The sequence below is a fragment of the Spea bombifrons genome, chromosome 7, assembly GCF_027358695.1.
Source record: "Spea bombifrons isolate aSpeBom1 chromosome 7, aSpeBom1.2.pri, whole genome shotgun sequence".
Taxonomy (NCBI): domain Eukaryota; kingdom Metazoa; phylum Chordata; class Amphibia; order Anura; family Pelobatidae; genus Spea; species Spea bombifrons.
The window spans coordinates 43,157,789-43,172,759 of NC_071093.1; the positions used below are offsets into that span (position 1 = coordinate 43,157,789).

The 14,971-nt window shown below is 41.4% G+C and overlaps 1 protein-coding gene across 1 annotated transcript in view; it reads left to right on the forward strand.

Moving 5' to 3' along the window:
- PKD1 (polycystin 1, transient receptor potential channel interacting) overlaps positions 1 to 14,971 on the forward strand; it is a 46,927-nt gene that overhangs the window by 21,772 nt on the left and 10,184 nt on the right. The window contains exons 8-25 of the mRNA XM_053470793.1: positions 125 to 251; positions 467 to 720; positions 1,239 to 2,018; positions 2,499 to 2,630; positions 3,643 to 3,818; positions 3,918 to 4,057; positions 4,202 to 7,809; positions 8,145 to 8,294; positions 8,417 to 8,560; positions 8,876 to 9,155; positions 9,297 to 9,513; positions 9,712 to 9,871; positions 10,540 to 10,686; positions 11,699 to 11,843; positions 12,720 to 13,322; positions 13,411 to 13,567; positions 13,651 to 13,903; positions 14,608 to 14,803. Of these exons, the coding sequence (XP_053326768.1) occupies positions 125 to 251; positions 467 to 720; positions 1,239 to 2,018; positions 2,499 to 2,630; positions 3,643 to 3,818; positions 3,918 to 4,057; positions 4,202 to 7,809; positions 8,145 to 8,294; positions 8,417 to 8,560; positions 8,876 to 9,155; positions 9,297 to 9,513; positions 9,712 to 9,871; positions 10,540 to 10,686; positions 11,699 to 11,843; positions 12,720 to 13,322; positions 13,411 to 13,567; positions 13,651 to 13,903; positions 14,608 to 14,803 (7,669 nt within the window). The remainder of the gene's footprint in view (positions 1 to 124; positions 252 to 466; positions 721 to 1,238; positions 2,019 to 2,498; positions 2,631 to 3,642; positions 3,819 to 3,917; positions 4,058 to 4,201; positions 7,810 to 8,144; positions 8,295 to 8,416; positions 8,561 to 8,875; positions 9,156 to 9,296; positions 9,514 to 9,711; positions 9,872 to 10,539; positions 10,687 to 11,698; positions 11,844 to 12,719; positions 13,323 to 13,410; positions 13,568 to 13,650; positions 13,904 to 14,607; positions 14,804 to 14,971) is intronic.

Sequence of the window (14,971 nt, forward strand, 5' to 3'; positions counted from 1 at the left end):
GACCTGTAAGGTCTCTTGATCTAGTGAGAAAAAGGGTTAATGGGTTTGGGTAAAAACACAAGGATTTAATGGATTTAATTAATACTTGCTACTTATTGACCGGCGTTCCTGTATTTTCCGGCAGGTTCTTATCTTCCCAGGACTACGCTTTACACAGGAGGTTTACCTGTCCGCTCTAGAATTTGCGACACGTGATCTGGAGAAACCCGTCCAGATGAGATTTCAAGTGTTCACCAAAAAAGATGGACAAAGTAAGTGGAGGATTAATCATAAACAGATAGCTAATTTTATGGACATTGGAAATAACATAAGTATTATAATCCCTAGTAATCCGGTGATGTGTAGTAACGGTGTTGGCAATGTAGGCTAAACTGGAAAAGCCTATCGTTCGATTGCGCAATCCAGCCTACCTATTATCATCTTTGTATCAGCTAATAAGTGATGCGTATGATTCTCTTTGCATTAGGTGATGCTCCCGAGAGCCAGACCCCTATGCCCGACATCCTGCTTGTCAACGAGACACTTCCGGAGTGTGAGGATGGCCTGGATTGGTCCAATTCCACCAACAGCACTTTTCCAGAGGGAAGCGGGTGCCTTCCAACCAATAAATCCATAGACTCTACTTCTTCATCCCCTCTTCCCGGTCAAAGCTATCGTAGCTTTGTCCTGTTAAAGGAAGTTGTATTCACCATTCCACCCGGAAACTCCACGCATTATTTGGTACTTTCATCTTTTTAATATTTTATGGGGTTAAGATCAGGGGTGTCTCGGGCTTTCGGGAATAAATAAAATGACCCATTATTATAGCAGACCAATAGAATGCCCACCACATAGAATACCCCCTCATAAACACTGACTAGTCTTGGCAGAAATATACTTCACCTACTTAACTGAGAAAATCCCTGGAGTAGCCTATCCATGTTAAAGAAATTGCTGAATTTAGACAGACTGCATAAATAGCAAAACTAAGAATAATTCATATAGAATTTTATGATTTTTTTGTCTAATATATAGAACCATCAGGGTACAGTTGAGGGGCATGGTGTGACTAAGGTGTATGTTGACCAGAACTTGTTGTCCAACTGTTTCCAGGTGTCGATGGAATATATGTAAAAATCCTCAAGAAATCTAGAATATTGCGTGTTATTGTAGCAGGGGGAGATTAGAAAGGCCCAGATATGCAGTATCCCAAACTTGTTACTGAACTGTGGAGAAATAAAAATGTTTGGTTTTTTTAGGCGTTTTTTGAGGATGTGAGAATCCCAGTTCATCCTGATCACCTTCTGATTGTACAGCATGATGGCCCCAATGAAGGATTCCTGTATTGTAGCTCTTCAGAGCCTTGTTATTATTCTGTACATCAACCCAATTGGATGTCTTCCATATCTGAAAATCTCTTGGAGGAAGCATGGACCAATCAGACATCCAACACTGGGTTAGGAAACCAGGGACAGGGTACCTGCATGTCCTGCGCGATCAGAGTCGTTGGCACCACTGAAGACGTAGCTCCAATATTCAACCAGACTCCAAACTTTGGTTTGTGGAAACCTGGGCATTATACTGTTACAGGGCACTTTAGCAATCAGGTCTTTAATGCCAACAGATCTTGTAGCATCTTTGTGGTATCACCAGTTTCGGGCTTATGTGTGATCTACCCAACACCACAGGAGGATATAATTTACGTCTCCACTAATAATACAGCCCTGGTACTTAAAATACTCTCTGGATCAAATGCTACAGCTTCTTGGATGGGTAGTAACCAAACCTGGGGTTTCCAACGGACATGTCCTCCTCACATCTCTACTTTGACTTCAAAGTGTGCTGAGGAGGAAGGAGATGTTTGGTACTCGGAGATCCTCCTCGATGGACTCAGTAAAGGATTTATGGATCTTGTCATCACTGTGCAAAATGCTATAAGTTCACAGAACATAACCATTCCAGTGAAAGTGGAGGAACCTATCCGTGGGCTGAGTGCCAACCCTATACCCCAAGCCAGAGTCCTACTCAACACCCTTGTGGTGAGCCATTTTACATAGATACGTAGCTATTTAAGAACTATTTAAGTTGGCATCAAATGTTTTGAATAAAAATATGTTTTATCACTCTAGAGCCTCACAATCTATACTGTATATAATAAAACTTTCAAGAGATAAGACATATTAATCTTGGAGGCCATGTATGACAGTTCTATGTCTAAACCATCCTTGCAACTCCGGTAGGGTTTTGTGCGGTAGCACTATTTCAACATAACTGTATCCACAAGGCCCTTTTATAAAATGATTAATCCATAAAATGATTCATATGTAGATTTTGTAGAGTATTGTTTTTTATTCATCAGGATCCATACATTCCTGTTAATAAATGCTCAGTCTTTGTGTGTTTACAGTTAGATGTCATTGTCACTCGATGGGGGCCTCGTCCACCACTTTGCCACCTTTGCTTTGGACTAGAATGTCTTCTGGTAGTCCGGGGCTCACCGTGTAACTTTTGTTCCGCAGAATAACGTGGCTTCGGTGGAGGCAGGCTCAGATGTTGTGTTTAAATGGATGGTAGATGATCGATCGTCCTTCACGTACTACAACGCAGTCTTCAATGTCATCTACCGCAGCGCAGCTATTTACAAGCTGACGGTAGGAAGAAGCTTGTCTCGCGTCCTATTTTATGAATTCAGTTCGTTTTTTTCCTATACAACCATTTTCACTGTTTAGTGATCATTTCAATCCTCCAACCAATGTCATGCCTTGGTTACAAGTTTATTTATTTTCTAAATCTTCTTAATGTTCACCTGTCATCCAGCCTTTAGTCCTTGTGAAATAGAAAACTTCACCAAAATCTGCAATGCAGGCTTTGAAGTTCACTACCTAAATGTAGTAATTTAATTACGGTTCAGTCTGTTGATTCCAATTAGTATCATATATATTCTGTGTCCTCAGGGACCCCATAAAAACACACATTTTTGAAAAGCCATCTAAAATAGGGGTAAAAAATAGTTTCACAACAGCTTCTTGTGTTACTGAAACTCACCATGATGATCAGTCTACGGCCTAAAAGAAACAGATGACCATCATGATGGCCGCCAGTATAGAACGTTGATGGCCGTACAATCTGTTTCTTTTTATATTTCATTGTTTTTTACTGTAAGCGACTGGTGCAGGTTACAAAATAACCGAAATATAACCCTTTTACATCCTTGAAGCTGCCAATGTTTTTTTTTTTTTTTTTTTTTAAATCAAAATGTAATAGTTTTGAAATCAAACAAAATGGGATAATTAAAGAAGTATTCGTTATTATCCTGACTTTAAAGATGCCCTTTCGCACCCCACTGAACCCGCCCAATGAGAAAATGGGAATAAAGAATGATAGAGAAAAGGGGGGGAAGGAGGAAACCGGGAGGGAAAAGAGATGGTGGGTCAAGGGAGAGGAGGCAAGGAGGAGGGAAGGAGAGCTCCAAAAGCCAATCAAGAAGCAGGGGTAGCCACGCTTAGTTGATTTTGAGCCAATAAAATCCAGCCATGTTATCTCGGTTGCTGTATAGGTATGCATCCTCCCAGTGGACGAGTGTATCTCCTCCACTATCTTCTCCACTATCCTCACGTCATTTATTTTTCTATTACTGCACTAAAGTCCTTTTCTGTTTTGTAGCTTACGGCTTCAAACCACGTGAGCAACGCTACAGTGAATTACAATGTGACCGCGGAAAAAATGAACCCAATGCATGACTTTATCGTCTCTGGAATTCCAGCAGTTGGTACCCAGAACACTTTGATAGAACTTTCAGCAAGTATTCTCGTTGACTCTGCCGTGGAAGCCATATTTAGGTAAGTAGACCATTAATGTGATAAGTTCAGAGATCATCATATCCACTACCACCGAACAGATTTGGAATTGAGTTCTTGCCATGTTACCCTTTATTTCAGTTGGTCATTTGGAGATGGCAATAGCACAAGGCAAGAGTATCATTATCGACCGCCATACAATCAATCGTTTCCCGTTCCAAACCCATTGATCCATCAGGTTTTAATTGAGAATAATGTCACGCACAGTTATCAGGAGCCAGGTAAGAACCTGCATTCAAAATAACCACAACTGAAACCAAATGGTTGACCAGTTACCAAAAAACATCAGAACTTCAGAAAAATGTGAGGTAAAATTCCTGTTTTGTGCCTGCTGTATAATTGATTATATTCTATATTTCCCGTAGGAATGTATAATATAACCGTGTCAGTGTCCAACAAGTATGAGAATGTCTCCATGGTGATTCCTCTGCAAATTCAAAGCATCCTAACCAACTTAAGTATTGAAAGCGAAGCGGAAGTCATTGTTCTTGGGAGCACTGTTGTTTTTGAAGCAAAAGCAGAGCCCTCACACGTTGGGATTTTTTACATTTGGGATTTTGGCGATGGTTCTTTGCCAGCAAACACGAGTGATCCCACAGTGAACCACACTTTCCTCGAATTAGGAGTGTACAATGTTAGCTTGATCGCCAGGAATGACATTAATGAAATCTGGGTCACAAAGACCTTCTATGTCCACGAAGAGATCACCGGTTTGTTGGTCTCCTCAAATGAACCGACAGAGAGAGGCTTGCAGACGTTTATAAATGCCTCAGTGGAAACGGGAGATAATATCACCTGGAACTTCAGCATGGGGGATGGGTCTCTGCTAGTGGGGAATGAACCCATGGTTAACCACACGTACTCTAAAGATGGGAATTATACAGTTATTGTCACGGCTAGTAACCCAGTAAATTCTGTGTCTGAGTCCTTGCACGTTCATGTGTATCTCTTGCAGGTTCTAAAGATAGAACCGTCCACTTGTATCCGTGAAAACCCAAACGTCACGCTAACGGCATACGTCACGGGGGACTATGAAAGCTATACGTTCAACTGGACATTTGGCAATGGTACGTCCATCATCACTGCTTACGGTTTCCCTTCAGTCGAGTACAACTTCTCGACAAGCGGTATATACCCCCTTTCTCTAGTTCTTGCTAGTGAAGTCAACAAGGCATACTACTACACCAACATCTGTATAGAGCCAGAGATTGTTAACGTTACCATCTTACCAGACACACAGTTCATAGCTCTTGGTGACGAGAGCCATTTCAGGGTTGACGTCTTTCCCACTTCCTCCAGCTACAGATATGTATGGGATTTTGGGACAAATGGATCAAAACTCAGCAGCGGAATACAGACTAATTACACCTACAAACTTCCTGGAACATATCTAATCTCTGTGTCTGTGTTCAATAACGTATCCTCCAACAATGACACGGCCCTTGTATACGTCCAAGAACCAGTGGGTGCAGTCATGATTGACTACAACGGGACTAATGTTTTAGAAATTGACCAGCTGTATGTTTTTGAAGCTATAGGGAATGGGACAAATGTTACCTACTATTGGGATTTTGGAGATGGTAACATGCAAACAGGACAAATAGTAACTCAAACATACAACAGCACTGGAAACTTTTCTATCATCCTACATAGCAAGAATGATATAAGCAACAGTACAGTCAGCCTAAATATTACTGTAAAAACCAGGATACGAGGCCTGAGCATGAATGCCACACGAACTGTAGTGCCGTTAAATGGGTCAGTAACTTTTTCCGCCTTTCTTGAGGCAGGCGATGACGTCCATTACTCATGGATACTCTGCGACCGTTGCTCCCCAATATTTTGCAACTCCACCATCTCCTACACGTTCCGTTCCATTGGTACGTTCAACGTGATCGTCACGGCAGAGAATGAAATCAGCTCCTTGCAGGATAGTATCGTTATCTATGTCTTGCAAATGATCGAAGGCCTTCAAATTGTTTCTTCTGACCTGGTGAATGATTGCTGCTTCCCGACGAATACAAGTCTCCCGCTTCAGGCCACTGTGACCGACGGCAGTAACATCTCCTACAGCTGGCTTATTTTGAAAAATGACAGTGTTGTCCAGAGTGGAGTTGGGAAGACCTATCAGTTTACTAGTTTGGAAGCTGAAACTTACACCGTACTTCTGAAGGCTGCCAACATGTTGGGTGCCACCAATGTTAGTAAGAGTATAACATTTATTGAACGTCTCGGCCAACTTACGCTTCAAGCTTTTCCCAACCCAGTCGCTGTAAATTCCACAGTTAACATCAGCATGAGTTTGACCAGTGGCTCTGGGGTGTCATACACGTGGTACTTAGAAGACGGAGCAGTTTGGTTCACCTATGAGTCTTTTGTCCTTTATAAGTTCCTAAGTCCAAATCCAAAAGAAGTCTTTGCTGTTGCCAACAATACCTTGGGTTCAGTCAACTCAACAATCACCATCTTTGTCGAAGAGCCAATTGAAGGTGTATCCATTTCAACCATAGATCACAAAGGTGACCATGTACCTACTGGAACTGTCCTGTACCTTGACGGGAATGTTGAGAGAGGTTCAAACGTATCGTGGTCTTGGAAACTTCCTGATGGCTCAGAGGAAGGGAAGATGCAAATGGTACATTTTTACGACGCTGGTATTTTTATAATAGGTCTAAATGCATCCAACGATGTCAGCTGGGAGACTGCTTCTAAAAACATCACTGTACAAGACAAAATTCAAGGTTTGAAGTTACTCGTAAGCAAAAAAGTGGTGGAACCCGGTGAGAGAGTCGTTTTCACCATTTTACTGTCAGCTGGTACTTCCGTCAGCTACAAGTTGACGATAAATGGAGACTATTCCATCCTGCTTAATGATACTACATATACCCATGAGTTCACAAAAATTGGAGGTTACCCAGTAACTGTGGTTGCCACTAACCTGGTTAGTGAAGAACGTGCTACAGTGATGATCTCGGTTCTTGAAGCAATAAAAAATTTAAAAATTGTGAACTGCTGTGAAGTAGCGATTCCAGCTCGGGTAGAAAAAAGTTTTCGAGCAGAAGTCAGTAATGGTTCTTTAGTCGCCTATACTTGGCAATTTGATTTGCAGGGCCAGCCCACGACCAGCCTTGCAGGCAGAAATGTCACCTATACCCCAATTGCCGCAGGCCTTCTCAAAATCCACCTGAGTGCTTCAAATGACTTGGGTAGCCAGAATATCACAAAAATCATAAAAGTCCAAGAACTGATTGTGGGGCTTACTCTGAAACCTGTTAACGCGTATGTTAACAGAAGCGTCACTTTTGAAGCCGTCGTTCATCCAAGTCCGTCGGAGGTTATCTTGCATTGGACGTTTGGGGATAATTCTCCTGCTCTGGTCACTTATAGATCAACTGCCGATCATTCCTACCACGCACCTGGAGACTATCTGGTGGTTGTAAATGCTTCCAATTTAATCAGCTTTTGGATTGCTCAAATGGCAGTGACCACTCGGATATTAGAGTGCGAAGAACCTGTAGTACAGCTTGAACTGCCAACACAAGTGATCATGAAGAGGTCCCAAAGGAACTACATTGAGGCAAATATCAATTTGCGTGGATGCATCAGTTACCAAACCGAGCACCTGTGGGAGATCTTTAGAGCTTCTAGTTGTCTTCACTACCAAGAGTCAGATAAAGTTCATCTTCAAAATGTAGATGTAAGCAGGCCGCAGCTGGTGGTCCCCAAGCTTGCTCTAGATATCGGAGACTACTGTTTTGTATTCTCAGTGTCCTTTGGTGACACTCCTCTATCTAAAAGCAGCTTTGCCAATGTAACCATGATGCCAAGCAAGCTTGTGCCCATCATCGACGGCGGATCTTACCGTGTTTGGTCCAATAGTCGGGATCTCATTCTGGATGGAGAGAAGTCCTATGACCCTAACCTGGAGGAAAATGTGCAGACGCCGCTGAATTATAAATGGACTTGCACCAAGGTGAGATATATACGTAAGATAAAGTATATGAGTGTACAACAAGCATAGTGATACACTCAAGATCTTGTAATTACATTTTTAGTGTATTCACTAATTACCTCTTCCAAAACAGTTGAGGATATTTAAGATATTTTTTGTAATAGGTTTTAATCTACCTGTTTTAGAAAGCTATATGAATTTCAGATATGCAACAAGAGCAGCCAGTTGAGTGGAGGTGGTCAGGTGGATACCGGCTAAAATAAAATGATTTATTTAATGTCAATACTATGTATAATGCAGATTCCAGTCCAGGCACTCAAAAAACCTTTTTATTTATTCACGTTGTTCTGTTTTAGAATTCAGAGCCTACAGGATATTGTTCCGACTTTGGTTCGGAATCCGGAGTTATGATAATTCCTAAATCTGTGCTGGAGCCAGGAGTGGAGTACACCTTTTATTTGAGTATCAGCAAAAAGGGCATGTCTCCTGAGTCTACCAATCAAACGGTTAGTGTGGCGCAATGCAACCATGCCATGTGATACTTTTAATGTGATAAGTTTAATAAGAGAAGGAAGATTGTATGTGATGCTTTTATGTTTAACCCGATCTCCCCGTCTCTTTCCTTTAGGTGTTGATAAAAAAAGGAAGCGTCCCAATCGTGTCCTTGAAATGTGTGTCATGCAAAGCGCAGTCTGTGTATGAGGTCAGCTCCAGCTCTTATGTGTATCTGGAGGGAAGCTGCAGTAATTGTCAAGATGACTCGAGATCAGGGGTAAGACCACCATTGGATAATGCGAATGGCTTTCTGTGGCTGACATTTTTCATACTTGCTATGCCCCCCTTTTGGTGCAAATTGTTCAAAAACATGTAGGGATTTGTTTTCTTTCCATTTTCCTATTGCAATCTTAATTAGACACTGCATGCCTGCCATCTTGCTTTCTATTATCTTCATCTTACTCATTTACACCCCGGGATTGCTTGTGCAAAGTGGTCTTCGTGCTCCATTAACTTTGGGGTCCGTTACATTTGCCATTTTGCCCTGGGTGTCCATTACTTTTCAATCATCGCTTCCTCTTTCTCTTTGCAGAGATGGACAGCTCAGAGTTTCAGCAACAAGACCCTTCTCCTGGACTCCAGCACTACAACCACCGGAGCCCGTGAAATGAATCTGGTGCTGAGACAAGGGGTGCTTAAGGATGGAGAAGGATACACATTTACTCTTCATGTGAGTGACCCCTCCATGGACGAAGAAGGATTCGCTTCCATTGACCTACTGCCCAACAGTCCACCTTCTGGAGGAAGTTGTAGGATCTTCCCGAATAAAACTATACATGCCCTGTCCACCAAGATCCAGTTTGACTGCACAGGTCAGTATTTCACGCCAAAAGTACTTTTTAAACAAAGGAATGTTTCTAGACATTCCATTAAGGTATACAAAGACTTAAATGTATGTTAGTGTTGCTTATTTTATCCATAACTTTCTTGGGGGTCTCTTTTTCTCTTTAAAGGATGGAGGGATGCTGAGGATGCAGGGGCGTCCCTGGTATTCAGTCTGATTGTGACTCGCTGCAGGGAAGCACACTGTGATGAGTTCTGGGTTTACAAAGGGAGCAGGTCGGAGCACAGCACCTTCCTACCCGTTGGGTTCCACGAGGCAAACTTTACAGTGAACATATCCGTGGTGGTGCAGGACCAGCAAGGAGCAGCGACGGTGGCCTTGAATCAGTATGTGAAAAATTTAAACAAGCGAATAAAAATATAAAATTAACATCAAATAATCTGTTCATAGATGAGCATCTTTCATTAAACCCGGATGCAGCATTTCCAGTATTGTTACGGAATTCTGGGTATTCTGGGTATAACAGGTCTAATGTTAGACAATTGTGTCTTGGGTTTGTTGACTGCTTGTCTTCCTTTGTGTAGCTCCCAGGTTATTGCAATGCCGATCATTCCTGATGGATTCCCCAGCCTTGCCCACTGGTTACATAACCTGACCGAGACCACCCTGCAAGGCTTGTTGAAACAGGGAGACCCCCAGAATGTGGCTGAGTATTCCTTGGCTCTCATCACTGTTCTCAATGAGGTAAATAAAGTGCTTACATTTTGGCTGTTGGGGGTCTTGTTTCTAGGAATGACTATCGTTTAAATCCAGCCATGATACTTACTCATTTAAACAAATAATTTACTTTTGTATCTTAAATAAATGTTTGTTTTATGTGCAATTAATTTTTGACAATAAGATAGCAGATAAAGCCATCTGTGTTCTTCATCTAAGAGCTCCTGGTCCTTACTGTCCATGACAATAAGAACCATAAAGATGCATTTTCATCTTTAATAAATGTTATGCCACTCTAGATACATCTCTATGATTTATTTGCTGCTCCAAGACCCCCAGTACCCCCAAAATGTAGAAGGCAGAAACGCAAAAGAGTTTGTATCTGCTACATAGAACCATTAGCATTTATCTAAGAAATGACCCATTACTTCCCTTTCATTTTTAACCGATTGTTCTTTTTAAGGAAAACTATGTTTTTGTCTTCCTTCGCTGGTTAAAAGATTGAACCCTTCGTGTGTGAAGTAGAGAATTTGTAGAACTGACAGTCTCCATCAATCTCTAGAAATACCAAACCATTATTTTGTATCCCACCCTAATGCACCTAATAAATCTTTATACGACAGACGGATTGGGGTGGCAGGGGCTTGTTTTTTTGAGTCCAAAACATCTTGTGTGTTTGTGTGTCCCTCACGCAGTATGAAGTGCTAATGGGCGCGCGGGGCGAGACCAGCGATCTGGACCTTAGCATTGTAAGGAGGAATATTACGGACACTCTGATCTCACTGAAGGTCAACACCGTGGATGACATACAGCAAATTGCAGCCGCGTTGGCGCAGTGTACGGTAAGAGGTCCATGCGCAGGTCGGGACTTAGCAAGACAAAACTGTAACAATTGTGGGCAAAGTTACAGCTCCATGACATGTGAAGAGAGAGACATGGGAGAGAGACATTTAAATACACCAAAGAATTTAACAAAGTGCAGGAGAGAGGTGCAAAGGAGGAAAAATGTTAAAATGTATTAAACTGTTACATTTGAACATTTTTTCCCCCGAAACAAAGACTACATGTGCCATGAATGATTTAATTCATGTTTCGTTAACCGTGATACTATGCAGCGCAGGAAGGGAGGACCGGTCTGGACATTCCCACCCAAATTCCAATTCCCCAGCTTTCAATAATTTAGTTATCTCAACCACTACCTTCCTCCGTCAAAGTATTTTTTTGTGGGGATTCCCTTTTCTTGTTTGTTTCCTATTAGTATTTGGCATTGTGACAGTGAGTTCATTTTGGCAAACCATGCATAGGACATGATTGCTAACGTATTGGTAAACTTTAAAATGTATTTTAAAAGTATTTATATATTTCTTTACATTAGAAACATGTGAAAGTCTGTATCTAATTTATGTACATCACGTCTGTATCACGTCTGGTTTTGTACGATTATGGTTTAAAGTTGCTGGTGTATTTTACAGTTAAATGAGACTTTCTAGATCAATCTAGAAATTAGCGAGTGGGTTTCAGGGGTAATATCTCCTGATTCAGAACTCTGTCCCTGGAAATTACATTTCTAAAGAAATCTTTGCTTTAAATTCCATAAATCCCATAAAACAGATCATAATAAATGTCATTATAAACGTCCACATCAATCAGTATTTTTAGCCCTTCAGTAATATTCAAGAAGAACATGTATGCATAGTTGCCCACTATTCCAGTTTGGCCAAGTAAAGTCAAATGACATCTGCCCCACGATTCCTTCCAACATACTCGAGGTAGAGCGTCCAGTCATGGCCAAGGCACATTACAGGACAGCGTAGAAATCTTGTAAACAACCACCTCATTATTCTCTGTCTTAAGGTGACCAACAAGGAGCTAATTTGTGCATCTTGTCAACGGAAAACCCTGAACAAGCTGGAAGCCATGATGTCCATACTGCAGAACGAGACCACCCAAGGTGTTATGACCCCAACTACAATCGCAGATAACATCCTTAATATAATGGGTGAGCAGATAGCAGGTTTCCATGGGATTATTTATTGGCTGATGTATTCTTCAGGCTATGTGTTTTATTCTCTACGTGCAAATGTTTTCCTTCATGCTACTTATTAGCATTGATGGAACTTTTGAAACGACAATGCAGACGATTTGGAGAAATGAGCGCTAAAAAAAAGTATTACAAGAAGATTTACACACAAACTGGAGTAATACGTATTCCATATGTATATTATATTAATGATAACAAAATCAGAGACCTATTTAAAAGTCAACATATTTATCGTGTTCAATAAAGATAAACGTCTGATGCATAGGCGATCAATATTTTTTTCTTAAATTATGAGCTCGCTCCCTGCGACAAATGATTTATAGAAATATGTCTGCAAAGGTCGTGCAGAAGATGCAGGTGAAAGCAGTCATCGTTTGCTTGGCATGTTTTACTCTGCGAACCTTCGATGCGGCGGCAATCCAAATGCAAAAAAAGCCTGCCAAGCTCATCCATCAACCATGATAAAGCAGAAATCCTCCATGAGCATAAATTGTTGTGTAGGCAGCGTACACTCCGGTCATTTTGTATAATTCATGTTTGTCTACTGACCCCATGCCGTTAATGTTTTTTTTCCCATAACTATATATATATATATATATATATATATATACATGACTTTGATCGCACTTAGTGCAGGATACGGACTTCGCTGCCGGACGTTCCAGCATATGCCCAGTGCTGCTGTAAACTACATGTGTCTGTTGGTATTTCATCAAATGGTTGTTATCAGTTTGGGTATGGACATGCGTGCCATCGTGCCATAGCATATTGTGTATGGCTACTTGCTAGTAGTACTGTTTAGGATGTACATAACTTTACTAATCTGCATTGCAGGAGATGTAATTCACTTGGTAAACACCAGACCGTCCATCTACAAAGAAGGCAAGTTGTGCGGTGGTCTTAACAGTCCAGCTGTAGCCTCCAAGGCTTACAATCTCTCCTCTGATCTGATGCGGATCCTAATGAAGTCCAGAGTGCTAAACGAAGAGCCCCTAACTTTGCAGGGAGGAGAAATTCTGGCTTGGGGCAAGCGTTCCGACCCTTTTAACTTGCTCTGTTACAGCAACAAGACGGGCTGCCAGTTCTTTATCCCACAAGGCTTCAACAGCACCTTTCTAGACCAAACAGACATCATCCAAGTCATGTTCCAAGTGGACTCCAACCCCTACCCATTTGGTTTCATCAGTAACTACACTGTGTCCACCAAAGTAGCATCTATGGCTTTTCAAACCAGCAACGGGAGCCAGATCCCTGTCGAAAGCTTAGATTCAGAAAAGGCCATCACAGTCAGTGTGGCCAACAACACCGGAATGGGGAATATAACGGCAGGGTTGACGTCTGTGTTAAGCCACAGTTCAGTGAAGGTGGAAGTGGAGACAGAGAGCAGTAACTGGAATGCAGGTCTTCACCTACAGGTCACCTATGTAGTGAAGGACAGTGAGTATCAGCCTAACCGGGTTTCCGAGTTCTGGTCACCTTGATTGTCGCTTGATTGTCTGGTAACACTAATGTGTGTCCTGTGTAGGCTGGTATGTGAGCAGTGAGCCAGAGCCTTTCATCACAGTTTACCTACATGAGTCAGGTCACCCCAATCAATACAACTATTCCGTCATGAAGAAGATTGATGCGGATGCCATGTCTGGGGAGGACCACAAGCTGTATACCTTCTTCATTGCTCCCATGTAAGAAAATAAATACAAGCGATCCAAAAAATGTAGACCTTCCAAACTTGTACTCACTAAAATATTCTTCTCTTTTCCACCAGTGTGGGGAACCTGACCAGACACTATTACCTGAACATCACTAACCATTATATGTGGTCATCTGTGGACGTAACATTGGGTTTGTATACCTCGTTGTGCCAGTACTTTGATGAGAAAGAGATGAAATGGAAGACAGAAGGGCTTTTACCACTGGAAGACACTCGACCAGATCAAGCCGTGTGTAAAACCCAACACTTGACTGCGTTTGGTGCCAGCTTGTTTGTTCCACCACATTCGGTCAACTTTATCCACCCCGTAAGTTAGCAGTTACAGTATAATGAGAAGTTACAGAAGACTGCGTGTAATTTTTAACTAGTAGTTTTAGAGGCTCCTGCCCAAAAGGGAGGCTTCCAAATAGTCTCATGCTTTGGTAGTGAAAGTGAAAAATGAATGAAAAAGCTATTTTATAGAATAATGATATCCGTCATTATTGCCAGATTATTGTTAGGTTTTTAAAGTGAATTTCACAATAAAAAAATGTATACCTCCTTATATGTACAGTCTTAAATCTGCTTCTGCTAGAAACAAATCAGTAACATCACTTATTTATTACTGATGATTTGTTGATAAAAAGCCAATGTGATTATTATTATTATTATTTATTGTTTTATATAGCGCCATCAAATTCTGATACACAGAGCTGTCCATTAGGAAAATCAATCACACTGAAATCAAAAGAGATAACAGCTGTTCTCAGTTGTTTCTCAGTGTTGGTTCTTAGATGAGATTAGTTAGATATTCTCCCTTAATCACAGGCTTTTTGATCAAAAATCTGTCTTTCAGATGAGATACTAATTGATCCATTTCATCTGAAGCGTAGGGGTCCTGGCCATATAATGGGGCAACCTGAAGACTGTAGCCAAGAAATTATAGTGTAAAGAGATTAAAAGAATCATAGATAATTCAGCACAGTGAAACATTGAGTGTCGGTTAATCTCCTCTCAACTCTGTCTCTACAGCCTCCTCCGCCTGGTATAAATTACATTGTGCTCCTTACCTGCGCAGTTTGCTTCGTCACCTATGCCATCGCCACCATTATTGTCCATAAACTGGACCTCCTAGATGTAAACAAGGCAGGGGTCATTCCATTTTGTGGAAAGTCTGGACTCTTCAAATACGAGGTCTTGGTAAAGACTGGATGGGGTCGCGGGTCTGGTGAGTTCAAGCAATTTATAGGCTATTTATTCTTTGAGAAAAAAGCGCAGGATGGAGAACCATCGAACTCGCCTTTAATCGTCATCCCTAGAATGTTGGATATATTGGATAATCTTTTTATGATTTTATCTAACTGGGTTAATGTAGAAATATTAATTTAGTGGTAAT